This window comes from Misgurnus anguillicaudatus, chromosome 19 (genome assembly GCF_027580225.2).
Source record: "Misgurnus anguillicaudatus chromosome 19, ASM2758022v2, whole genome shotgun sequence".
Lineage (NCBI taxonomy): Eukaryota > Metazoa > Chordata > Actinopteri > Cypriniformes > Cobitidae > Misgurnus > Misgurnus anguillicaudatus.
In genome coordinates, this window is record NC_073355.2 from 41,937,211 (window position 1) to 41,963,806 (window position 26,596).

Genomic DNA, 26,596 nt, shown 5'->3' on the forward strand with positions numbered 1-26,596 from the left:
GACTTTTAGGGGACGTTCGCCTAAAGTCCTCAGCACGTCATTTTATTTCATTACACCAATGAAATCAGACACGCTAAACATTGTTTACCACAAAGTTCTTTTATTTTATTTGAACAGTTGTGAATTTCCTGTGCTCCGTGTTTGTGTGTGCGACTGTGCGTGCGCAAGCTCCCGTGCGCGTTCCTGATCTCCCGTACGCGTCAGTCAAACGCGCTTCAGCTCCGTGTGTGTGCGTGTCTCTGGCTGTCTGCTGGACTCCGATGTCAAATATTTCCGTTGTCTTCTAACCTAAAACAACAAAATGAACACATTTAAAAGTTAAGTAGTTGTTATTTATTGGGGTGGTTTCCCAGACAAGGATTAGCTTAAACCAGGACTATGCCTCAGTTTAATTATGAAATATAACTAGTTTAACAAACATGCCTTACTAAAAACATTACTTGTGTGCATTATGATGTTAAACAAAGGGCACTGATGTATTTTAAGATTTCCCTGTCTGGGAAACCGCCCCGATATGTTTAAAATGTCTTGCAAAATATCTGTAGCAAACATTTAAAAGATAAGGGAGACTTCGAATTCTGTGCTAAAACTAGAAAGCATGCACAATTCACTTTTACATAGCATTTCATGGTTATGGCATTATTGTTGCTGTTACAGTCTACTCAAAGTAAAGGTGGCTAAATGTGGACATACAGTACTGTGCAAAAGTCCCAGGCCAGCATGCTACCATTAGATTAGTTGTTTTTTGCAATTGTGTAGTGATCATATATAATTATTTCTCAGTGTCTTTATTATAATACAACCAGAAAATACAGGAAATGTGTATGTGGTATTAAAAACAGTATAAAGTATAAGCTGAGGTGTCAAGTATTTAGGGTAAACTCCCATTCAACTTGAGCAATAGCAGGCAACTGCAGGATCTCTTAAACCTAAATGAAATTAAATTCTAATTCTAATCATTAAATGACTTAAGGCTTTTTTGAGGAGAATGAAGTCCTGAAGATGTGTTTCGTGCCAGGAGAGGTCACACTAAATACTGACTGATGCCTGAAAAAGACATTTACTTCAGAAAATTGTTTTGTTTTTAATTGTGTGTAAATTTTTCCTGTATTTTCTGTTTGTATCTTAAAAAAAGAGTAAAAAAAAAAAAAATATGGATGGACATTAAAACTTTGCTAAAACAACAAAGCTGATGATGGTGGCCTGGGACTTTTGCACTGTAGTGTATGTTACCCATTTTATGTGTAAATGCAAATCAATATGAATATGAATTCTCCCAGTATGGTTTCGGCTGGTGTAGCAGGATTGTTTTAGAGGGGTTTTGGCCTTTTGTATCTGGTCAGGCTGGAAGACCAGCTGACCCACCAGCATATACCAGCTTGGCTAAGTTGGTTGGCTGTCTTAGCTGGTTTAAGCTGGTCCTCCAACCTGGCAAAACTGGTACGTCAGCTGGTCTTCTACCCTGACCAGCTACAAAATGAACATACACATCTCAGAGAGAGCAAAGGTCACACAGAGTATAAAAATAGTTTACTATGACATAAAATAATGTAAGTTGTCTTATACATTGATCTTTGATATTATTGTAGGTTTTTGTGTCAAAGGCATCTTGAAATATACTTGTATATGATACTATATGTATCCAAAGCATCAAACATTATTTTTGTTTTAAAAATAGACTATTAATTGCTATTTATGTTTATGTGCTATTAACATTTACAATGTACATTCTTATTTACAACATTACAATTTACATACAATATATATAAAAAAATAATTTTGAGATGTTTGGGATTCACACAGACTCACTATAATTCATTGTTAGTTGCAAGTGTGAAACTGAGCTGCTGAAATTCGCCCTTTGTAACTGTAGCATCCTCCTATTTCCCAAACTGCCTCCCCTTTGAAGAAACAGATAACGAATCTACAAAACAAAAACCGTAATAAACATGGGTTAAAAGTCAGCAGTGACTAGTAATGTTCCATGTGTTAGGGCACATACCATCTTTTGAAAGTCAGCTTGGCTTGCTCATTGTCTGCTGCATTTTTCCAACCACTGCTGTGGTGTTGTCCTGTATTTGGTCTACTTTCAGAATGATTCTCCACTCCAGGATTTCTTTCAAGAATGTGTTTTGAAACATTAATATCATTACTAACTACACCAGTAAAATAAATGAACAATAAGTCTGTCTGGAAGAAAATGCCTATCAATATCAATAATTTAAGAGAAAAAATAACAAAATACTGTACCTTGATTCATTATTGGAAGAAATTGACTGATGTGCTGCATTTGTGATAAAAAACAATTAATTAGATTTAAAAATTGATGATTGTATTGTAGTAACTGTTGTAAAATGTTGAATGCTCTATCATTTGTAAGTCACTCAAGGCATATGCAAAATTAATAAATATAAATCAAGTAATCATCATTATACTACAAATACTGTACACTGAGATTAAATATATATAGTTTCTTAATTCCACACAAGTATAACAATTTAAATGGCTAATAGAATTAAAACGTACTCACAATAAGGTGCCTCAGGCAACTTCAAAACATCTTTTTGATTTTTCTTACTGGTTGCTCCTCATCTATAAAAGAATGATAATATGAAAGTAAATCATAGTGCCCTTATAGTTTCACCTGGCTTCTCAGCTGAAAAACTACTAATTGCTGTAAATAATGATTCATTTTCTTCACTTTCAAACTGGAAATCTTATCCTCAGGTCTAGAAACAACAAGACAAAAAAGTCGTATTTGATATTATTAAGAAACGTACACAATGATTCCCACTGTTTAAAATCATGTTACAATGAATGCAGTGACAATGATATCACCTTCAATAATGATTTCACTTTCAGATAATTTACTATCCTACTGAACTGCGACATGCATTTTTTTTTTTTAATCATTACAACTCTTGGTCAATATGCATTGCTGTGCGGGGGTCTTGGGACACCATCACCAGCTTTGTTGTTTTGGCGAAGTTTTGGTGTCCATCCATATTTATTTTTCACTCTTTTTATTAAGATACAAACTGAAAATACAGGAAAAATGTACACAAAATTAAAAACAAAACCAGTTTCAGAACTAAATGTCTTCTTCAGACATCAGTCAGTATTTAGTGTGACCTCTCTTGGCATTAAACACATCTTGAGCTTTTTTGAGGAGACTGAAGTCCTGAAGTCATTCGATTAGAATGAGAAATTAGGATTTAATTTCATTTGAGATCCTGCAGTTGCCTGCTATTGCTCAACTGAAAGGAGAGTTTACCCTAAACACTTGACACTTCAGCTTATACGTTTATATTGTTTTTAATACTACACATTTCCTGTATTTTCTGGTTGTATTCTAATAAAGAGACTGAGAAATAATTATATATGATCACTATACAATTGCAAAAATAACAAATCTAATGGTAGCATGGTGGCCTAAGACATTTGCACAGTACCTCACATAAACATTGTATATTTGGCTTGCCAGTATTTGTTAAGGTTAAAAAGAAGTTTGGTATTACTTTGCATACTTTACCTGTGTGAGAAAATAGGCTACTCTGACTGCATATTGTCCACAGCTGTTTGTCCAGAATGGGACATTATTTATTTTGGTCTCAATACCCTTCAGATAGAAACAAGCATGTTTGATTATTTTTTATATGTAGCTGACCTTCATGTTAATCATTTGTATTTTATAAAACATGAACAAAATCTTACCACATTCTTTCACTATAACCACAAGGATGGTGCTACCTCAGCACTTATTTTGTTCTGTAAAATGGAGCAAAACAGCACAGGAAACCTGTAAGTAAAGTCCATATAAATCTGTAAGTTCAGCTTGCAGTACACAAAGGCAATATACACAGTTAGCCATCTCAAACCTTAGGCTGAAATTGTGTTCCAATGTTTTTCCCTTTTTCCTGGAAACATGTACGGGGTTTAATCTTAGTTTTTCTCAAACCAGTATTAATAGTACAGAATAAGATAAGCTGATCTGCTGAACTTACCTTTTTGGAGGACATGTTTAGATGTTTAAAGGCTGAGAAAACAAAATAAAGAAAGTTAATATATACACACATCAAAATATATTAAATGTTAAAATGCTACCCAGATGTACCCCCAACCCTTCCAGAGCTTTTATGTATTATTATAAGAGATTTGATTCAATTTAAGATTTTTATTCAATAGGCCCTATGCCCAGCTGCACTACTTCCTGAACTTCAGCCAGCTCATTGTTTCCTGTCTGCCATTATTGGACAAACAGATTAATCCAGGTGTGTCTGATTATTGTTGTTGTGACTACTGAGGTCAGGCACACATGGATTAATCAGCCCGTCCAACAATGGCAGACAGGAAACAAGGAGCTGGCCGAAGCCCAGGAAGCAGTGCAGCCGGGCACAAAGCCCACTGCTACCATTAAAAAGGTTTAACCATATACCACCAAATAAAGGTTAAAAAATAAAGTCTAAATGATATATTTATAGGCTACATACATTCTGGTTGGTCCATTATGCTGCACACTTATTAAAAATAATTAAACCACATCTACAAACTTATTTTGGTGATTTAGCCCACAAGTTACTTAAACTGGCATGTCCATTGTTTTTACAACGAATTAAATGGCTTTTTTTACTGCGTTTGCCACAGTATTCAATCCTACACGTTATTTTACTACAGTACAGTAGGCGGCGGTATACTGTAGTGTGCAGTTCGTGTCGGCATCATCATACGCGCCAGTATCGCTGGAACACTGCAGGAACAGAAACCCATGGAAGGTAAGTTAGGAGTTTTAATTTAAACCTTAAAATGTGGGAAGAATCAATTTGGACAGAATCTCGCGCACGCTCACACTTGTAGGCCGTTTCTCAAACGGAAGGCTGCATCCTCGAATATGCAGGCAGTATACGTCATCAAGCCTGGTTTATTTCAGTTAAATGAACATTAAATTCGCAAGTCATAAGCATATTACAACAATTTACGATTAACTGAGAATAATAGTTAACTTTATAATTGTTAATATTCTTAAATGTGACAGTCTTGATGACGTAAAAGTCATACAGCCAAATGCTACCTCCAGTGGTTAGCCTTCGGATTGAGGCGCAGCAACTTATTAATATTACTTCAAAACCTTATACATTTACTCTAACACTGAAACAAAGTAAGTGAGTAACTTAAATATGGCTACAAACCTCGAATGAGTTATCAAACTGCGCTCTTGAACCAATATAAATACTGTAAGTTAAGTTATATGGCAACGATGATAACGAAATCTTACCTTGTAACGAAAACTTGACGAAATTACCAACTTATCTAACAATTAACTACAAAATAAACGGGATGTGTAAAAAATGACGAAATTTAAAGGCGCTTTTGCTTATTACCTCCACCGAGACCGTTGTGTCAGTTGAAGTTTGACGTGTGAGGGCTCGTGCCAGATAATTCAAACGTTCTCGCACGCAGTCAGGAGGCTTGTTTGACTTAATGCGGCGCCGCAAGAACCGACAGCCGGATGACGTCAAAGTACCGCGAGAATGATTCAAGAAATCATATTTCGTCTCGCTCTCGCGATACTTTGATTACTTTGACGTCATCCGGCTGTCGCAGGCCACCATATAGAGATGCGAGTCAAAATATATACTTTTATAACCATATATGACATTTCAATGTTGTGACATTTAAGTTTTCCTGGCTAAAATAATAGAATTTGGTAATATTTGTTAATAAGATTATTAATAAGTTATATTTGTATATTTAACTTGTATAGCAAGTTATATTTGTTGGAACAAATAAGGATATTGTTAATAACAAGCTGAGATGGTGAGTTTTCTGGCTATGGTTTTAAATGATGTTTAAGAAGGGGAAAGAAAGAATAAGTACTTTGGTTTATTTCGTTTACATGCATAGTTCATGGGGAAATTGTTCAGAGAAAGCATTCAAACACAACCTAACATCTGATGCTTTTTACTGTCTCATTCTTTTCTGTGTTCCAGGGTCCGATGTCACGATATGGCGCTTTTCCAATGTAGGGTACAACTTGGCTCGGTACGATGCAGCTCAGCTCGCTTTCGTTGCTTTTCCAGTACAGTTTAGTATCGCTTCAGAGTGGGTGAGATTATAGGCATGGGTGCACATAACTGGTGCGTATGTGCAAATAGAAACAATTCTAGCGTACCAGCGTTGCTGGAATTTTGTTACATAGTTAGCTAATTTACTTCGACATAAGGGATTTCTTCGTGCATCAGTGGTAAGATATTTTATGTGTGTTGTTAGCAGTGATCCGCATCTCAATGCTTCAGACAGCTTGCTAGTACAAGTATACATTTATATGAGTTAGGCTAGTATTTATTTATAAAGATTACATAAGTAAAAACTATAACTTAAAGGCTTATTTTATGTACATCATTGTCTACCATGTTTAAACAAAATAGATATGGCAAAGAGAGTAGTCAGGAGAAAAGTGATGATGTCAGCATGTAGGATGTCTGTGCTATGAATAGTGTGAGTACCAAGTAACATCTCCAGGTGCTACTTTGAGAACCAGGACAAAAAAAGTTATGTGCACCCCTGATTATAGGCTTATTGTTACAGTTGCGTCCCCTCTACTGCCGTAACATCATCGTAAATGCGATACAAACACACACACACACACACAACATGGAGCAACAGAGCATATTAATGGAATGCAGCCACAAAATCAAAATTGACACCCACAAGTAGATTTTCCACTACCTCTCTCACATGACAGGTTCTGTACAAACACCCGTGTCATCTTTATGTGCACTCCGCTGAAAGAACATTTATGCCTATACTTTTGGTGCGTTTTGAATGCGGAGCCATGCGCAAAGTTACAAAATGCCATGCAGACATGGGTGCAGTGGTGTGCTCTGCATTTTTGTAAATTTGCACATGGCTTCGCATCCGAAACCCATTACCCCTCTCCCAAAAGTCAGCTGTGCTGAACTGGGTCATACTTTGCAATGGAAAAGCATCAAAAGTGTCCTACTTCCTGGCTTGAAGGATTTAGGTAAGCAAATTTATCTGACATACCAAAACCTAAAAGTTATAAAAAAAGTTTTAATTCTTTCTTGCAGTGTAAACACGGCATTTTGATCTTAACATTTATTCACATTTAATGAGATATGGAGATTTTTATCTTTTACAGATGAAGACATACATTTGAGTGAGACGTTTTTATGTCCATACACTGCGGGCCACCATACATGAAAGTCACCTTCATGCAGGGCCGGTTTTTGCTATGGGCAATGTGGGCGAACGCCCAGGGCGCAATCTATGTGAGGGCGCACGAGCGCATTAAAAAAAAAAAAACATCAAAGCGTTTTTTTAGACTAACGCTCATTTCCATGTCAAGTTAGTGCTGAGAGTCATATACACAGGTTGTGTGCGTGTCAGAAGAAGCACGGGAGAAAGGGGCGGGCCAACTTGCGACTGCAAATCGCTCGCTCGGCTTATGTGGGGCGAGCGAGGGATAGACTGATCCCAGGCCAGAGGCCACACACAACACAAACTGCTGCGTCTGCTTCCAAATAAATTGTATTTTTCATTCCTAAAATGAACATAGACCCATATACCTACGAACATGTTATCAATTGGATTTTGTGAAAAAAAAAATCTGTAGAGTCATCTACGTGACTCACGTAACGTGACACCGGTTGATTGACGGGCGAACGGACGTTGCTGTTGGCAAAATGTAATACAAAGTTAATGATGTCGAGTCTTCATCATCATCACGCTATGGATCGAATTAAAAGACCAAAGCAGCCAGAAGTTGCCCAGTTCAGAAAAAGAAGAAAAGAATATGATGAAAAATTATAAAGATAAAGGTATGCCGATTTCTATAAGTGATGACGTGAGTGACAGTAGGAAATAGGCTAACGTTATTTATATTAGCCTCGCCCTCTTGCTAATATGTTGCTATTAGCCACAGAACACGACTGTTTTTTTGGTTTTAGTTTTGCTGAACTACCAACTATTAGAATTGAGGCACCATGTCATGCAACTAAATTCACCCATAGGCAACACACAGTCTAGTTTGTGTTTGCAACACAACAAGTGCAAACTCACACAGACCTCCTGACTGTGTCCTTTTTTATTGCTATATAAACTATATGTGAACTTAAATAACTTCTAATATAAATTGACATGCCATTTTGTAAGCTACACAGTGATAGCTTTTTAAATAATTTGTAGTGTATGCTTAGCATTTGTTAACATCCTATAAACTAATAAAATATGTGTTATGGTCATTTAAATTGGGTAACTGATGCATGTGTGATGTAAGTGTATCTAACTTACATATTGGATCTTAATTGTAAATTCAGGGGCACTTATATAGCTTGAGTGACCGGATGGAATTCAAGCGTAGTTCAGGCAGAGCACTGATCGCTAACTACTCCAGCTGACGCTCAGCTGCTTAATCACTCTCACCTGCTTTAATCAACAGTATTTAAGCAGTCAATCAGACGCTCTGTAGCTACTCTGTCGCACAGACATTTTTACCGAGTCTGTCGCACAGACATTTTTACCGAGTCTGTCGCACAGACATTTGCATAGCAGATTGTAGACTGAGCCAGTACTAATGCGATCGATAGAATTTTATTCCTTACCCTTTTCGGCGTTACCATGGCTTGCTCGGAATCGGAAGATGTTGCAATACTCTCTGTGGAAGTGCCGGAAGACATCCATTCCATACAGGTATTAAGATAATTTGTGCGTATATCTCCTGTCAAGCCCAAAGAACTTATGTTTCCGTGATCTTTGAACGCGCTTTTCAGTGCGTGAGCTTTGAGTTTGTGCACGTATGCGCACTGGAAAAGTTCACTTTAGTATCTTTGTCGCTCAAATAGTCTAAAATCGCTATGTCACTGTAAACAATAACTTTCTTATCAACAGTATAGCAGGATGTTCTATTAACAGCATTTCATGCAATATTTAGGACCAATGTGACTACAAGCAAGGAGTATGTCCGTCATTCGTTCCAATTCATTTCGATATAAATCGTTCAGGTCACCTTGTAGTGTCAGTGTTTATGTTGTTTTAATTGATTGCCTCAAAAATTCGACAGTTATAGTTTTACAGCATTTCGTGTCTTACACTTGATTTAACGTCCCTCTACGCATCTTCAACAAGCATGTAAGCATAAGAAACCAGTGTTGCCATCTATTTTCAATGGAAAGTAGCTAAGCTTGCTTGGAAAGTCGCTAAATGTCGCTAGATTACGTCATTGCGTCATTTGCTTAACAGTGACGTCATCACGTCACATTTGCATTCTTACTACACTGGCTTAATACATTATTTCACGTTTCTCTTTCTCTCTGAACTGTCAAAAATGTTATTTTAAGACACATGAATGCTGAAAATGTTTTCTCGTTTGTTTATCTGCTTATGTTCTCATAAAACGAATGTGTGTATGTTCATGTTTATATGGCCAAACAGTCCAGTTCAAAACATACACTGATAAATGATGGGAAACGTTGTTTTGTAGGTAAATAGCCCATTAACGCGTCAGCTCCGTACAGTTTGTCTGTTTTAAATGTGCTGCTGCTCAGCTCCCTCAAGTACATTTATTTTATGTACAGTGATTCATTTTATTAAAAGACCATTTTATATTTATATCTCGCCATTAATGTAAGCCATCGCGGGATCCGCCTGCTCCGCCTTCCCGCATGCACGATTATGCCGTCTGGACGCGGATAGAGAACCACTTCTCCTGCCCCGATTGCAACTGGGAGAGAGACTCTGCTCTGCTGCGCAAGGACTAGACAGCCTGTGAAGGCTTTGGGTCGGGGGTGGAGCCCACAGAAGCAGCGGTAGCTGCTCATTGAGAAGAGTGAATGTCACGTAAAAAGTCTCCAACAATGCCAAGATGTAAGAAACATCTTGCACGCGTTATCTCGTGTTGGGGGTCCGTTAATTAATGATTAACTAATGTCAACCTCAGCTGTCCTTCATTTTATTTCTCTCCTCTGAACCTGCCTGTTCCAATCTGATGAATATCAGGGAACCGCGTTCCCTTGTGAGGTATGCTACCCAACATGCCAGGAGCCGCGTACTTCGAGACAAGCAGTCTCTAGAAGTTATGCACTCAACTACGTTGTTGTGTTTGGGGGATACATGCAAAGGATGCATCTTAAAGGTGCAGTATGACAACCGAGCCCCTTGATTCCTCAGCCTTTGGCCAAATTCAGATATTTGTTATAATATATAAATATATTATATAATTTTGGTATTCTTAAGTGATCCTGACTGAAATATAGCTTGAGTGACCGGATGGAATTCAAGCGTAGTTCAGGCAGAGCACTGATCGCTAACTACTCCAGCTGACGCTCAGCTGCTTAATCACTCTCACCTGCTTTAATCAACAGTATTTAAGCAGTCAATCAGACGCTCTGTAGCTACTCTGTCGCACAGACATTTTTACCCACCACCTCCCCTTCACCTCCAATATCTCAGTTTCACAACCATTGCACCCCTTTTAATTATTTTCACGTGTAGCATACTAAAATGTTGGTTATGATTGGCTGGGGGATACATGCAAAGGATGCATCTTAAAGGTGCAGTATGACAACCGAGCCCCTTGATTCCTCAGCCTTTGGCCAAATTCAGATATTTGTTTTAATATATAAATATATTATATAATTTTGGTATTCTTAAGTGATCCTGACTGAACTGAAATATTTTGGAGTTAGAGCACCCACTGTGTGTGTGTTTATACACTGTATTACATTTATTTATCTTGTTTTTCTCTGTTCTTGTTACCTTTTTGTATTTAAGATTATATATAATAAAATAATACACGTTGGTGGTGGGATTTGGGTGTAATTTTTTTTTCTGGGGGCGGCGAAGGGATGGTTCGCCCAGGGCGTAAATCTAGCCAGGACCGCCACTGCCTTCATGTTTCTACAGTAGCCCTAAATGGACAAACTGTTCTACAGAGCGTGTTTCGTCCATATGTTGTCTCAAGGGCTCATTATAGCAAACATACATGTAGACCACTGGTAGGCAGTATCCACGCGTGTAACCACAGAAGCAGCTTGGCCAGTTTAACTCACAAACGAAGAAACCGCAGATTGTTGTGTATGTTTTGAGAAGACCAGCAGCAGTGGGGGCCGATGACTTTTTTTTTGAGGGCGCTTGATGCGAAGTTCATCACAACATGTATGTAGCCCGTCATGTGTGTGGTTCCTTTTTTCAAAATATGTGTTCAGCGCTTTGAGAGATCCTGTGTGCATCACATGTCTTGTCAAAATAAGTGCCTGTTGTAGATGCGTTTAAAGGGTTTAGGATAAAAGAGACGCTCGGGTTTGCCAGATACTCGCATAATCTCATGTGTAATCAAAGTTTACTGTTAAGGGAGTGTCTTGTGTGAACGTGAGCGTCTCTTTTATCATAAACGGTTTTGACGCATGTGCAGCAGGCACTTATTTTGACAAAACACGTGATGCACACAGGATCTCTCGACACGCAGGACACATATTTTGCAAGAGGGGACCACACACATGATACTCCGAACACTTATTTTGAATTAGCGCCCCTCGGATGAGGAGTCACGAGCGCCACTGACCAGCATTGTTCGAAGTAAATAAACAGCGACTCGTTGCAGCAGTTTGAGTTAAGTCATTCCTCAACTTGGCCTATTTTTGTTCTCACCGTCGCAAATAGAAATGGCTATGACGCAGTTTTTTTACCTGATGGGAGGGGTTCTAGTGGACCAATAACATCGCTTGTGGTCCGCGTAGAACTGACACGCTGTTAAAAATCAGGCTACGCTCAGGCTATGGATAACCTACGGTGTAGACCTTACGCACGACTATAACATGGGCTTCAGACGTCCTGTGGCAGCTACCATAGAATCTCATTGTGTTTCAAAATTGAGGTTGCTTTCTATTTACAATTTCACCGCTAGATGCCACAACAAAATATAATACACCTGTAACAGATATAACTTTTGAATTGAAATATGGTTTAGCAAATGCTGAAATTAACATGAGTTTTTGTGTCAAAGTATTGTTTATTGTTAGTTCATTGTGGCAAATGCTAACAAATACAAGCTTATTGTAAAGTGTTATCTTTGCAATTTAATACTAAACTTAAAAAATTTTAATTTCAGAGGGGTTGAAGGTTACAATGTTTTGAGCTCATTTGTTAACAGTAAACAATATAATAATATTGGGCTTGTTTTTGAAGCTGCGGTTACTTTTTTGTCTCACAAGAGCTGGCAACACTGAAGACAGTTTAGTAAGAAACCGTATAGAAAAAAGAAAAATAATAGAAAAAAAGGAAAATTATGAAATTACAAAGTACACCTTATTTTGCAGTTTAACCAACACTTTGACAGTTTAAATGATGGGTGTAGAATGTGAGAAATTGTTCAAGTTTACATGAGGATGTATGTCTTACCTGTATCTTTTTTATTGTTCTTTTCCAGCAGTTTCAGTGTTGGACTTGTGTTCCGCGTGTTTGGCCTCTTTAGCACTTGCTGTTTGAAAGTCATTCCTTGCAACAGATTGAGTGACTGTCATTCTGCATTTCTGTTTGCATTGCTTTGCTTGCATTTGAATCCTTTGCAATAATAAAAGTTTTACATTTGAGCTGTAGTTGTAGATTCAAGTTTGTTTTTCTTTGATATAGCCTAATGTATTTGTATAGATTTTTGCTGTGTGACAATTATTTATCATGCAGTGCTTCATATATGAGAAAGACAACGCTTGAAGAACCACACAACACTCATATTAATGTATGTGTCATATTAATCAAAATAAACAAGTACTTGCACTTAATTTATATTTAATCGGGTGATATATAACTTCACAATGGTGGATTCTTTAACTATTACATGACTATGTGCATTGTGATTTCGATTTATTGACGATAGTTACAGTCTTAGGAATAGTATGGAAAATCATTTACTAAAAAAGACATGGTGCCAGATCTTTATTCACGTTAAATGTAAAATTATTGTACAATTGTAAGCAACTTTAATGGGATCTATGTAATAAAATTAGTAAAGGGTCTATATAAAGCCATGTTTTTACCATACTAAGTAGTATAAACATAAAGAAAAGATATTAATATTAGATACTATAAACTTCGGTTTTCATTAGTAAAGCCATAGCAAAAACAGCATTTTTACTTTGATGTCTGCATGAAAGGGTAACTCTTAAGTGTAACTCCCTGCCTTATGGTTAAATGTGTAGAATGGGTTTATATTTAAAGCTTTGAGTGGTTTCACGTCCCCGGAAGGTCCGCCAGCGAACGTTATTTAGCGGACCATATGCGGACGTTCCCGCAAGGTCCGCCAGCGAACGTTATTTAGCGGACCATATGCGGACGTTCCCGCAAGGTCCGCCAGCGAACGTTATTAAGCGGACCATATGCGGACGTTCCCGCAAGGTCCGCCAGCAAAAGTTTTTTAGCGGACCATATGCGGACGTCCCCGGAAGGTCCGCCAGCGAACGTTACAATGCGGACCAATTGCGGACCTAAGAGGACGTTCGCAACGTCCGGGGGACGTCCCCTGTTTGCTGGGTTAATGATATGCAAAAGGTACAAACCCCAAAGTAAACAATGACGGGAGACCGACATTATCATAACTCTTATCAGTTAACTCCTGTTAGCATTGCATTGTGAGCGAATCTTTCAAACATGGTAAGGAGCGTCACATTTCCGGCTGACATCTGAGGTATACAGACCAACCACAACGTACAGATTATCTGGCCAGTCAGAGACACAGACCTTTTCAAATCTGTGCGTTTCAGAAAGTGAGTGAAATCTGGAGCTACAAAAATGTACGGTATGTGGAAAATAATGTGATTTTTAATCATAAACCACACTGTATTATACTGAATACACAAAATAATGTTTTTTTTTGGAATGAAATAGGTGCACTTTAATGAAGATTTCAAAATGCCACAGGGTTTGTGTGAGGCACAGACATTAGATCATAAAAACAACAGAAGTCAAATGAAAATTTTCCACTGTAAAGAAAACAAGCAGATCTGTCTGTCTGCACAGATATGTTGAATTTCACATATACTTTTTTATTTTAGCTATTTAAAAAAAAACCTTGTTTAATTATTTAAAAAATCAATTACTAAATAAACATGAAAGCAACAGTAATGCTGCAGTGATTTATAGTCTGCAACATTGAAAAGTTAATGTGTACAGATCTGGCAAGCAATTTATACCCCATCGCCAGATTTAACAGGTGGATCTCATTTATCAACATAAAAATGAAATAAAAACACAGTTTTCCACTAAAATATCAGACTAACTGCTATTCTGCCAGAGCGATTATCATTTTGTACTAAATGAACCGAAACGTACTGTAAAAATACATAAAAGCAGGCTGAAGCTGAAATATCAGCATAAGGCTGATAAAAAAATGGGAAAATAATTTTTGATGGAATAATGTTAATATTTACTCTCATCCAATCAGAAGCTGACTTGCATTAGACTCATTGAAATTTTTAAGGAAATTGTCAGAGGTGCAAAAGTAGCCACCATGATGCTACAGTACTGTATATGGGTGGTTGCTAGGGACACCCTATGTGGTTGCTAAGGGGCAAAAAAAGTTTTTTACTGCCTTCCACGCTGGTGCCTTTATGTCATGGGTTTAATACTTTCGCGAGGGGTTTGTTCAACCTCATTTAGACAAGTATTTGGAATATTTTTGGACTGGTGAGACGATTTGGCTATGGATGGAATAATGAGAGGAAAAATCTACTCCTATCATTTCAAGAATACCATCTGTGCTAAATCTTCCACTCTATAAAACCAGTTTTTAAACAATATTTTGAAAACTTATGAATGCTTAAACTTTACACATGTGACACCAAGCTTAAAAGGTAATTTTAGTGAAGCTAGATTAAATTAAGATTAAAGTAAACTTAAAGGTGCATTGTGCGCCTTTAGGAGGATCTCTTGACAGAAATGCAATATAACATACATAACTATATTATCAGTGGTGAATAAACTGTATTGTTTTTATTACCTTAGAATAAGACGTTTTTATCTCCATACACAGCGGATTTCCTTACATGGAAGTTGTTGTTGTTTCTATAGTAGCCCTAAATAAACAAACTGCAGGTTGCATTTCATCCCTACATTGTCTTCTTTCTTTCTTTCATTTAAACGCCATACCGACTTCTAATGCTAAGTTCACACCAGCTGCGGTAGAGGCATCAAGCGTGAGTGATTTCAATGTTAAGTCAATGTGAAGACGCGTTGACGCGCGTCTGGAGGTCTTGCGGTGCTAATGAGGCATTTAGTGCAGTAGAAGTGATTCTGCCTCATTCGCGCGTCTAGTTCACGCAAATCGCGAGTTGAAAAATTCGAAGTTTGCTGGAAAAACACGGCGCGTTAACCAATCAGAAGCTTGCTCTTGCTGTAGTAGTGACGTGGTTACAAGAAGCAAGCGGAGTCGCAGAAGCCTCTCCCATAACACGAATTTCCGTGTGAATGGTCAATGACGGTAGACGTGAATTTGACTTCTCAAATGAGGCTGGTGTGAACCCAGTTTAAGGCTATATTCATGGCGAGATTAAAGTGTAATTAAATAAAGTAAGACTAGAAAAGATGTTTACGTTGCCTCATGTTTGTACTGTGGCGGCTACCGTATGCGTTTTGAAATTGAGGGGTGAGCTGTTGGTTGCAAATCGTAATCTCACCACTAGATGCCGCTAAAATTTACACACACCAGCTTTAAATAAAAAATCATAATATCATAACATTACTCAGTCGTCTGTTTGTCTGAGCAATAATTTGTCCAAATACATGATTTTATAAACCTGATCTATGCCAGATTCTGCAACAAGCAATATGAAACTGTTTCACAATTAACAAGCATGCTATAATTTACTAAAAATGTCCCCCAGTTGACTGGTTTTAGCTTGTATAACTGGTTCTAGAGGGGGTTTAGCAACTTTTTAGCTGGTCAGGATGGAAGATTGGCTAAGCTGATTGGCTGGCCTTAGCTGGTTAAAGATGAAGGTAGCTGGTCCCCACCATATGCCAAATCTGTCAAGCTGGCCTTCCCAACTGGTGGACCAACTGGTCTTCCAGCTTGACCAGCTAAAAAAGTGGCCCAAACCCCTCTAACAAGCTTACTTCACCAGCTAAAACCAAGCTGGGAGGCCAGCTAAAACCAGGCAACGAGCTTAGGCTGGCTTCTTCAGTAAGCAAACTTTCAGTAGTCATTTGACAGTAATGGGTCATAATCATAAACATTTCATGAATTTATATTTAATTGTTCAATAGTGGAGCAGCTTACCAATTTTTGATGTGTGAGCTGTATGCAATCTCATTCAGCCCTCGGGGCAGCAGACACCCAGCGGTGGAAACCCTGACCCTTTAATCCTCAGTACTGTGACTCTCACATGATGCTGGAATGCTGTGCCATGGCCCACTCTCACTCCGCATCATTCACTTCACTTCTGCTTTTCATATCTCCCATCCGACAGACATCTCTTCTTGAAGAGTCTGGATGATATGAAAAGTCCTGTCCGGGTATATAAGAGGCATGGGACCATTTAAATTTATTAGGAGATTTCTCTTATTCTGGGAGCGAAGAAACAACAAGCAGAAAGATGAGAACAAACCACTTATTCCAAAGGTAAGGCGATTTTATCCAGATTTTTCAATGCATGAAAAGCTGCTACAATGTGCATTATTTTGAAAAAAAAAATGCTGCCATTATCATATAAAAATATACAGCCATTTTAAAAGAAATGTTCAATCTGAAAGAACTGATTCAAACTAATTTATTTATAAGATTTCCTAAACATTTGGATAACACCTATTTTTGTATAGTAGGTCTATTTTATTATAACACTTTAAATTATGTCATCAAGCTAATATGAAGCCTGGCAAACGTCTGAATTACATTTTAGCAAGAGATTCAGAAAACTACTCTGATTCAGTGAGTCTATTTAAATGAAGGACTCGTCAATCTGATTCAAACCTATTAGTCTGTGAGATTTGGATTCATGTGATTCATTAAAAGATCCAGCTCATAAGGATCTTTTAATGGATCTTTTAATGTTTGCTTGTGAATCGGTCTTCAGTCAAGCTGTACATTGTTGAACGGCATGAACAATAACAACACAACAGAACAAATGTTTGTCTTTGACATTGTTTCGTGATTAAAGTAGGTTTTTTATCACATTTAATTCAGACTGTTACCTTAAAAGTCAAACACATTAGATGAAGATGTGCTCTTGTGATGTCATACATGGATGAGTCTGCGCAGCAACCATGTATGGGAAACACGAGGAATAAGCTTGCTATATTGTTTTCTTTAAGATGTTATAAAATCAAGGTTATCCAGCATACTGGCGGTTGGCGCTTAATTAATCTTAAAGGGGACATATCATGAAAATTTGACTTTTTTTCATGTTTAAGTGCTATAATTGGGTCCACAATTGGGTCTATCAAACTTGAAAATGTGAAAAAGATCAACCCAGTAACTTAGTTTTGGTAAACCATTCTCTGCAAGCATGTGAAAAAATAGGTCTTAATCTGCACTATCCAACCACTTCCATTTAATGCAAAGAGAGAGAGAGAGAGAGAGAGAGAGAAAAGAAAAAGAGACAGTGTAAGTAAATATTTGACAGCACAATTAAGTTTCAATTTGAAATAATCATCATTATGGTGATCAGTGTTTGCATTTCATCAACTTTATTTGCTGATTTAAAGGGACACACCCTAAAACCTGCATTTAAATACAATGTTTCATTAAATTTTATCATTTCATTTTTATCTTTCATATCATAAGGGAGACATAAAACCAGCTGGTTCATACATCTCACATGTGACAACGGCTGACAATCCAGGAAATCAAATCAGCTCAAGTTTGTCTAACAATAATGAAGGTCCAACTAGATCTACGTCATGGACTAGCCTCAGATCAACAGCACCCAGTACATCCAGTTGGACTGAATACCTTTTAAAATATCTTCTCATCACCAGCAACCTTCTCTTCACCGTCTTGGGGATGGTGACCCTAGTGGTGGGACTCTGGGGTCTGGTTAATAAAGAGTCTTTTGCTCAAGAGAAGATCGGAGGTATTGGGACAGACCCTATGCTCTTCTTCTCATTCCTCGGTTTTGTCCTAACCCTGCTGAGCTTTACGGCATGCGTAGGGGCTTTACGGGAAAACCAATGTCTTCTTCGAATCTTCTCGTGGGCTCTGCTGTTCCTGGTGGTGGTTCAGGTGTTGGCGGTGATCATAGCATACAGCATGCAGGGCCAGATCGTGGATTACCTGCGTTTTGGGATGCTGACCGCTATGGCACGATACCAGGATGATCTGGACTTGAGATTCATTACTGATGAGATCCAGACGGGCCTGCAGTGCTGCGGGGCAGATACTTATAGAGACTGGGAAATCAACGTGTAAGTGCAGAAGCAAAATGAGTGGAAATATAGAGAGTGGCTGACATCATTAGTAATTTTATGAGTTTCCAAGACTTCAGTAGTCCAAAGTTTGCGTTAAGTACACAGTTTATATAACCTAATCTGTAATAGAAAACCTTTCTACCATTTGACCCTTTCCAGTTCTGAGCTCATAGTTTGGTTTTGTCAATCTCCAACATGTTTTTCTTCATGTAGTATTGTTGCTTTTATCGTGGTTTCCAGCAGACATCATTTTTATGCCATATTCGTTTTGCAATCTCAATTTTTGATTTTCAGAAAGGTTATGGAGTTGAAAATAAAGGGGAAGTGTGTTATCTCTCTTATTTAATCTCTTGTAACATTTTGGATGAACTTTTCAGATATTACAACATTTAAAAAGTAAACAGTGCCTAAAATTAGGGCTGCACACTCTCAGAATGAAAGGTAGAAAAGTTGGGACAGTAACGTACTGTATAAAAAGGTCGTAATGTGTACCATCTGGTTTGAGCCTGATCAATATCTCTCTTTCTCTGTCACAGGTATTTTAATTGTTCAGCTCCGGGTGTCCTGGCCTGCGGCGTTCCCCCTTCCTGTTGTGTCGATCCACTGGAGAACGGTACGGTGTGGAACACTCAGTGTGGAGTTGGTGCCCTGCGGTTGGATGAGTTCTCAGCTCAGAGCGTTATCTTCCTGGGCGGCTGTCTGAACGGCATCTCCCGCTGGATAGAGCAACATAGTGATGCGATTGGCACGGTAGTCGTAACCCTGCTGGGAATTCAGATATTAACTTTGTTTATAACATCACATCTACTGCAGAGGATACAGAGGAGCAGAGCACAGCATGATGTGTATTAATCAAGACGGCAATGAAAGGGCTCAAATGTTTTCAATAACAGACCAGGGTTTATTCTGAACCAGCCTGGACTTTATGTAAACGTTACGTCTGACATCTGGAGATGTTCAACTGTTTTATTTCTGAGACAAACTGGGCAGGCAATTTTATGAAAGCATGAAAAAAAATAACTTGAAGGTATTACAAAGTTTCTGCTTTTTATTGTTTAATATTGGTTGAGTTAGACAATTCATGGTTCTGTATTCAGGGCGCCCAAATAACCATTTTAAAATTACTTCATTTTTTACAATTAATAAAGGTACAAAAGCTGTCATTAGGATGGTACTTTATAATAAGGTCCTAATATGTATTATCAAGGTTCAGATATCTACCTGTGAGGTATCAATATACACATGCGAGGTATCAATATTAATCTGCGAGATATTAAAATGACATGCGAGGTATCAATATTTACCTGCGAGAAATCAATATTTACCTGTGAGGTATCAATATTTATCTGCAAGGTATCAATTTGTACCCGCAAGGTATCAATATTTATCTGTGAGGTATCAAGTTGTACCTGTGAAGCATTAATATTTACATGCGAGGCATCAATATCTACATGCAAGTCATCAATATTTAAATGTGAGGTACCAATATGTACATGCGAGGTACCAATATGTACATGCAAGGTATCAATATGAACCTGTGAGGTACCAATATGTACATGCAAGGTATCAATGTGTACACGTGAGACATCAATACGCACCAGTGAGGTATCAATATGTACATGGGAGGTATTAATGTACATGCTTGGTATCAATACCTACCTGTGAGGTATTTATACGCACCTGCGAGGTATCAATTATTCACCCGGGATGTAGCAAAATGTGCCTGTGAGGTATCAATTTGTACCTGCAATGTATCAATATTCACCCGTGAGGTATCAATATGTACCTGCAAGGTATCAATATTTTCCTGTGAGGTATCAATATGTACATGCGAGGCATCAATCTGTACCTGCGAGGTATTAATATTCACATGGGATAAATTAATATTTACGTGTGAGGCACAAATATCCACATGCGATGTATCAATGTTTACCTGAGAGGTATCAATATCTACAGAAGATGCATCAATATTTACCTGCGGGGTGTCAATATTTACCTACGAGGTACCAATATCCACATGCGATGTATAATTTTTTTTACTTGTGAAGTATCAGTATTCACCTGCGATGTATTAATATTTACCTGCAAGGTATAAATTTGTACCTACAAGGTATCAATATTTATCTGTGAGGTATCAAATTTTACCTGTGAGGTTTCAATTAGTACCCGTGAGGTATCAATATTTACATACAAGGTATCAATATTTACCCACGAGGCAACAATATACATGCAAGGTACCAATATAAACCTGCTAGGTACCAATATGTACATGCGAGGCATCAATATGTACCTGTGAGATATCAATATGTACCTGTGAGATATCAATATGTACCTGTGAGATATCAATATGTACCTGTGAGATATCAATATGTACCTGTGAGATATCAATATGTACCTGTGAGATATCAATATGTACCTGCGAGATATCAATACCTGCGAGATATTAATATGTACATGTTAGGTATCAATATGTACATGTGAGACATCAATACGCACCTGCGAGGTCCCAATATCCACGTACGAGGTATACATTTTTTAAACCTTTGAAGTATCAATATTCACCTGCGAGGTATCAACATTTACCTGTGAGGTATGAATTTGCACCTGCAAGGTATCAATATTTATCGGTGAGGTATCAATACCTGCGAGATATCAATATGTACCTGCGAGATATTACTATGTACCTGCGAGATATTAATATGTACCTGCGAGGTATCAATATGTACATGTGAGGTATCAATATTCACCTGAGAGGTATCAATATCTACATGGGATGCATCAATATATACCTGCGAGGTATCAATGCTTACATGGGAGGTATCAATGTCTACAGGAGAGGTATTTATATGTACCTGTGAGGAATCAATATGTGCATGAGAGACATCAATATGTACCTGTGAGGTATCAATAATGTACCTGGGAGGTATCAATATTCACCTGAGAGGTATTATCTACATGGGATGCATCAATTTCTACCTGCAAGGTATCAATGCTTACCTGCGAGGTATCAATATCCACATGTGAGGTATTAATATGTACCTGCGAGGTATCAATATGTACTTGTGAAACATCAATACGCACCTGGGAGATATCAATATGTACATGCAAGGTATCAATTATTCACCCGGGATGTTGCAAAATGTGCCTGTGAGATATCAATATGTACATGCGAGTCATCGATGTGTACGTGTGAGGTATTAATAATCACCAGCAAGGTATCCATATTTACCTATGAGACATCAATTTGTATCTGCGATGTATCAATATTTACATGCGAGGCATCAATATCTGCAAGGTATTAATATTCACCTGCGAGGTATCAATATCTAACCATGAGGTATCAATTGGTACATGCGAGGTATCAATATGTACATGCGAGGTATTAATATTTACCTGAGAGGTATCAGTATCTACATGGGATGCATCAATATTTACCTACGAGGTACCAATATCCACATGCGAGGTATCAAATTTTACATGTGAAGTAGCAGTATTCACCTGCGAGGTATTAATGTTTACCTGAGAGGTATCAATATATACATGTGATGCATCGATATTGACCTGCAAGGTACCAATATCCACATGCGAGGTATCAATTTTTAAATGTGAAGTATCAATATTCACATGTAAGGTACCACTGACAGCTTTTGTACATTTTTTGAGAGTGTACCTTACAAAACATTAAAAGTGGCATTTGTTCTAAAAATAGCACAAAAATGTTTATTATACGTAATAGTTTGCAAGGTTTGAAGTTATAAAACACTGCAGTGCAGTGTTACTTCCATGGACCAAATGCTGTGGCTCTCACCAGCTATTATAGATGTCCATGCATACATCAGACAAAATTTATGAAAATGACCAAGCTTTATTTTTCTGTTGGGCATCGGGAATTGTATACAAACTGATTATAAGATGATTTTTCAGCATTAGAAGGCCAATAAACTGGGCCAAACTCTCACAGAGAGCAGCACACGCACGCACGCACGCACGCACGCACACACACACACACACACACACACACACACATTTGTACAAGACACAACTTGGCAGCTAAACAAAATGAAGATTTGCATTTTATCCATATTAAATAGTATTCGCAAATAAAATGTGTATGTCTCAGATAATATAATTGTATGCAGCATCATAAACATCCAGAGTAAAAAAATAATACTACAGTTACTACATTTTGTGCATTCATTACTTTAGCGTCAAAAGCGACACCTGCCACCTAAAATGCCTGTTACATGCCAATATGAAAATGGTATTAAGATACAGAGTAAAAAAAAACTACTTTTAACTAAAATAAGTTAAATAGTGAAACGGTCCATGTGTGTTGTACATAACATTCAGTTCATTATATGCAAATGTATCAGTGCTGTTCTAATAGTGATAAAAGTTTTGCTGTACATGAATATCAAAATGATTTGTGTTGGGGGAGGGGCACTGGAACAGGAAGTGACCTCATATGATGCCATACTGAGCCAGCTCATGTAACTCCAGGTGACTGTAAGCCTCCCAAGGGCAGATCACATTAAAATCTGTGACAGAAAACATTATGGGAAAGTCTCAGTACAATGAGGATTAAAGTCTGAATGAAGACTTCTAATACGTTATTGTTTTACGAAATATCAGGACAATTTTTTTTCAAATAGCAAAATTTATTTTCTTAACATTTGGCATGTTCCCATTTTACTTTTCACTGTTTGTGCATTCCTGGTGAATTTCAGTGGTTATAAAAATCCATTTTCGCTGCAAACCGTCAATTGAATTTAGTTATTAGCTCAGAAATACATACCAGTTCCTAAACCCTCCATTCCAGGAATGTCTTCACCAAATCTGAAAATAAAAATATTGATATACATTATAGGGGCTGTTACAAAAATGCATTTCAACGGTAATAAAATGCATTAAAAGTCATTTACCCAATAACACCCTTCTTTGGGGGTTTGCTCTTGAACTGACGGGTTGACCTCTGTTTAAACTTGGGCGGACCCTTGCGGGGACTGGCAGACCCTGTTGCCCGTGTGGCAACCTTGCCGGTTGCTTTGGGTTTGAGGACATCCATATTTATGAGGTGATGGGACCCAGTTATAAATCCTGTGCACTTACTGGATATGATGATCTGTAAGAGACTGAAGCATTGATTATTTGATTAATTGGCTTTTAAGATTACGTAAAATTCCTATAATCCCAGCACTTCATTGGTTTTATGAATTATCCAATCCCAAAGTAATTTATTTAATTTTTTAAATAGATTTTGTTTAAATTCCACATCCAAATATTTCTACATTTTTTTATCTATAAAGGCAATATAATGTTATATATAATTTAAAATATATAAAAGTATAGTGGCCATGTGTCCAGACTCTGTAATGAAGTATGATCATTTAATCCCCTCCAATCTACTGTTGAATCTGCTGAATTAATCTCATTAGATGAAGGTCAATGCAAAACAAGCAGAATTTGCTAGACATCAAAATCTTCCTTGTATCAGTGAATGCATATTATATGATATCCGTGACCTTATTAAACAGTGACTCCAAAATATATTTTAAAAGTTGCAATGACATTCAAGTGCATTTAATAAATTATTAAACCAAGCGGTAAACAAAAGATTTCAATTTTAATATTTCTAAAGCTCAACACCCATAAACTCTCTAAACTTGTACACATTTTGAACAATGCATCTATCAGTTTATGATATAAACCCTAACAATCTTTTTACGAAATGTTTTTCTTGATAAGTATGCTTGTTCTTTCTTTAATTATAAATAAATACTCGTCATTTAATACATTGACATGTACTGTATGTGGCTTACAGTGTCCAAACAGTTCATCGGGAAAAAGTACACTGTAAAAATTCCCTGTTGCACTTAAATGTTTAAGTTAAACAACTTGAATATGTCATTTCAACTTTTTTGACTTGTTAGAAGTTGCTATAAATTATAAAAATAAAATTGTAATAAATTAAGCTCATTTAACTTTATTTTTTTAATTTATACCAAATACTGAAATGAAAGCTGAAATGACTTGTTTGAGTCAAGTTGTTTAAACTTAAACATTTAAGTGCAAAATCTATGCAAAAAAAACAAACAATAAATCCATATAACAGTATTGCATTGTTCACCACTATAAAGTCAGACATTCAGATTTGGTTATAACCAGAATGACTTACCTGTGTCTCTGTGTATGTGTTGTATGTGTGTTAAAGCGGCTCAAGACTCTGCTCACTCTTAACACATCTGTTCTTATATATTCTGAGCATCATAAAGGGGATTAAAAGCTATCCATCGCTGTCCTTCCTCTTTCCAAAACAATGCTGCTGTCATCAACCCTTAAAAGGCAACACACGGGCACTGACACATGTTCACATGTGAGGTCACTCCTGTCTGTTTACCATAGTTCATGTCTTAGTTTCTTCAATTTTAGATCAAAATGTGTGTTTTAATACATTTTATGTATTTTATTAGTTTTATAAATGTTGCATTAAGTATGTAATGTCAAATAATAAAAAAATATTCAGTGATATTTACTATGTTTGGAAACAGAAGGACATTTAGGTAGAATATTTATCAACATTACATTAAAAAGTGTAATTTTGTACCAAATGCAATAAGTCTAATATAAGGGGTCAAATTAGAAATTTTATTTTATTTATTCGTAAATTGAATATTGTACCTCGTGTATTGTTGTTTTATGTGTGTGTGAATTATATGTTGATTGTATAGTGAGGCCAAAGACCAATATCTTAAAAAAAATCTAAATATGAGTAATAATCGACTTTGATTAAAATGTAAAGTCACAGACCTACAATATATTATAAGTTATAGACATGTGTAGTCCTGTTCTTTGTCCACAACACACAACTCGATCTCTATGTTTCTTATTCAACTTATCCATGTGATTTTATTCAATTTTTTGGATAGCATATCCAGACGTCCCGTGTGAGCTTTAAACCCTCAGTTTAGTCCCATCAGCAGTCTAAGAGATTATCTAAATATCTTTGCTCATTCACAACACGGATCAACAGGCCCGTCTTTATCACAGCTTCACAATATTCACTCAAATATAATTGAAATATTATTTAAAAAAGTTAACTGCACTATAAAAAAGTTGAAGTTGCATGAAGTTAAAACAACTTGTTTTTGCAAGTCTATCCAACCTGCCACTTTAAGTTTTGGCTTGTAAAAAGTTGACGTAACTTATAAAATCAAGTTGAAATTGTTTAAATTAAAATGACAAAAATGCTGCAAATATTTTCAAATGTTGCTTTTTTGAGTCTGAAGGTTATTAATAAAAGAAAAAAGTAGTGATGCTAAATAAATCACGTGGCTGCAGAAATCTGAAAGCCATGTGAGAAACAGACTGGAACTGAAGGGCTTTTTAACGGTGACACAGCCAAGAATAGACAGCTAAAATTGAAAACACATTGCAGTATTTTTCGGGTGAATATTTTATATGTCTCAGGGTAATAAGCTAGTCTCAATGTTAAACAATAAAAAACTTCATGATGCTGCAGCTGTAAATAATAAGACATCAGACAATTTAATTAGTTAAAACATCATTATGATAAAAAACATTGCTTAAAAATGTTGTGGTTATTAGCCATGCTTTGTAAGGTACCGTAGGTTTTACTGTTGCTTACTGTTTTATTTGTTTAGCAGAGATGTGCTGTTCTTTTATTTTTAAATAATCTAACTTTGTTGTCAATTTTACCTCAATATAACTGTCAAAAAATCTCATAAACCTAAGCAATATCTAAAGACCATAAAATGATGCAGATTTTGGTGTGAGCTGGGCTCTTCTGACTATAGGAAGTAAAGCTGCAGTCACGCAAGACTTATGCAAGTGTCCGATGTTGGTGCAGAGAGTAAAGTGAAGTGTAATATGATCTTTGGCTTTGTCCATTTGTGGTTTTCAGTAGGTAGAAAGGTCACAAATGCTTGTGTTTCTGGTCTGACACATTCTCATGCATATTAATAGAAGTCAATGGAACGAAAAGTTTAGTGTGACCGCAGCTTCGGCAGAATGGATTCCAAAATAATACAAATCAAGGACCCTATTTTAACGATCTAAGCGCATTGTTTAAAGCACTGTCTAAATGGGCGTGTTCGATGCCACTTTTTCTAATTTAACGACTAGAGAAATTGTTTGTGCGCGAAGGGTTGTTCCTATTTTCGTAATG

The 26,596-nt window shown here is 37.0% G+C and overlaps 2 protein-coding genes and 1 long non-coding RNA gene across 9 annotated transcripts; 1 reads left to right on the forward strand and 2 right to left on the reverse strand.

Moving 5' to 3' along the window:
* Positions 1–80: 80 nt before the first annotated feature.
* LOC129447002 (uncharacterized) lies at positions 81–5,579 on the reverse strand. Of its 6 annotated transcripts, none has more exons than XR_012359384.1 (10): positions 5,273–5,579; positions 4,005–4,036; positions 3,879–3,917; positions 3,715–3,799; positions 3,533–3,619; positions 2,531–2,592; positions 2,251–2,284; positions 2,003–2,116; positions 1,810–1,924; positions 81–288 (listed from the first exon to the last, which is right to left on the reverse strand). It is a non-coding gene; the product is annotated as an uncharacterized lncRNA (long non-coding RNA). The 6 variants fall into 6 exon arrangements; XR_012359383.1 differs by having other exon boundaries at positions 5,187–5,579; XR_012359379.1 differs by lacking the exon at positions 3,879–3,917 and having other exon boundaries at positions 5,379–5,579.
* A 10,759-nt stretch (positions 5,580–16,338) lies between these two features.
* Positions 16,339–19,405, forward strand: tspan10 (tetraspanin 10). Its single transcript, XM_055177112.2, has 3 exons — positions 16,339–16,627; positions 17,789–18,408; positions 18,948–19,405. The coding sequence occupies exons 1-3, from the start codon at positions 16,535–16,537 to the stop codon at positions 19,261–19,263; spliced, it is 1,029 nt and encodes a 342-aa protein (XP_055033087.2). The 5' UTR covers positions 16,339–16,534; the 3' UTR covers positions 19,264–19,405.
* Positions 19,406–22,137: 2,732 nt separating this feature from the next.
* On the reverse strand, positions 22,138–24,714 carry LOC129421781 (retinal rod rhodopsin-sensitive cGMP 3',5'-cyclic phosphodiesterase subunit gamma). Of its 2 annotated transcripts, none has more exons than XM_055177335.2 (4): positions 24,587–24,714; positions 23,334–23,543; positions 23,207–23,247; positions 22,138–22,949 (listed from the first exon to the last, which is right to left on the reverse strand). In XM_055177335.2, exons 2-4 carry the CDS (start codon positions 23,474–23,476, stop codon positions 22,873–22,875), a joined length of 261 nt encoding a protein of 86 aa, XP_055033310.2. In that variant the 5' UTR covers positions 23,477–23,543; positions 24,587–24,714; the 3' UTR covers positions 22,138–22,872. The 2 variants fall into 2 exon arrangements, with proteins under 2 accessions (XP_055033310.2, XP_055033320.1); XM_055177345.2 differs by having other exon boundaries at positions 23,334–23,533; positions 24,587–24,680.
* Positions 24,715–26,596: the final 1,882 nt, after the last annotated feature.

Coding starts and splice junctions, on each gene's coding strand:
- LOC129421781 (XM_055177335.2), bottom strand. CDS start 23,476: ATGGATGTCCTCAAACCCAAAGCAACCGGCAAGGTTGCCACACGGGCA. Junction 23,248..23,333: donor CCAAAGAAGGGTGTTATTGG/GTAAATGACTTT, acceptor TTTTATTTTCAG/ATTTGGTGAAGACATTCCTG. Junction 22,950..23,206: donor AATGGAGGGTTTAGGAACTG/GTATGTATTTCT, acceptor TTTCTGTCACAG/ATTTTAATGTGATCTGCCCT.
- tspan10 (XM_055177112.2), top strand. CDS start 16,535: ATGGGACCATTTAAATTTATTAGGAGATTTCTCTTATTCTGGGAGCGA. Junction 16,628..17,788: donor ACAAACCACTTATTCCAAAG/GTAAGGCGATTT, acceptor TCATATCATAAG/GGAGACATAAAACCAGCTGG. Junction 18,409..18,947: donor AGAGACTGGGAAATCAACGT/GTAAGTGCAGAA, acceptor TCTCTGTCACAG/GTATTTTAATTGTTCAGCTC.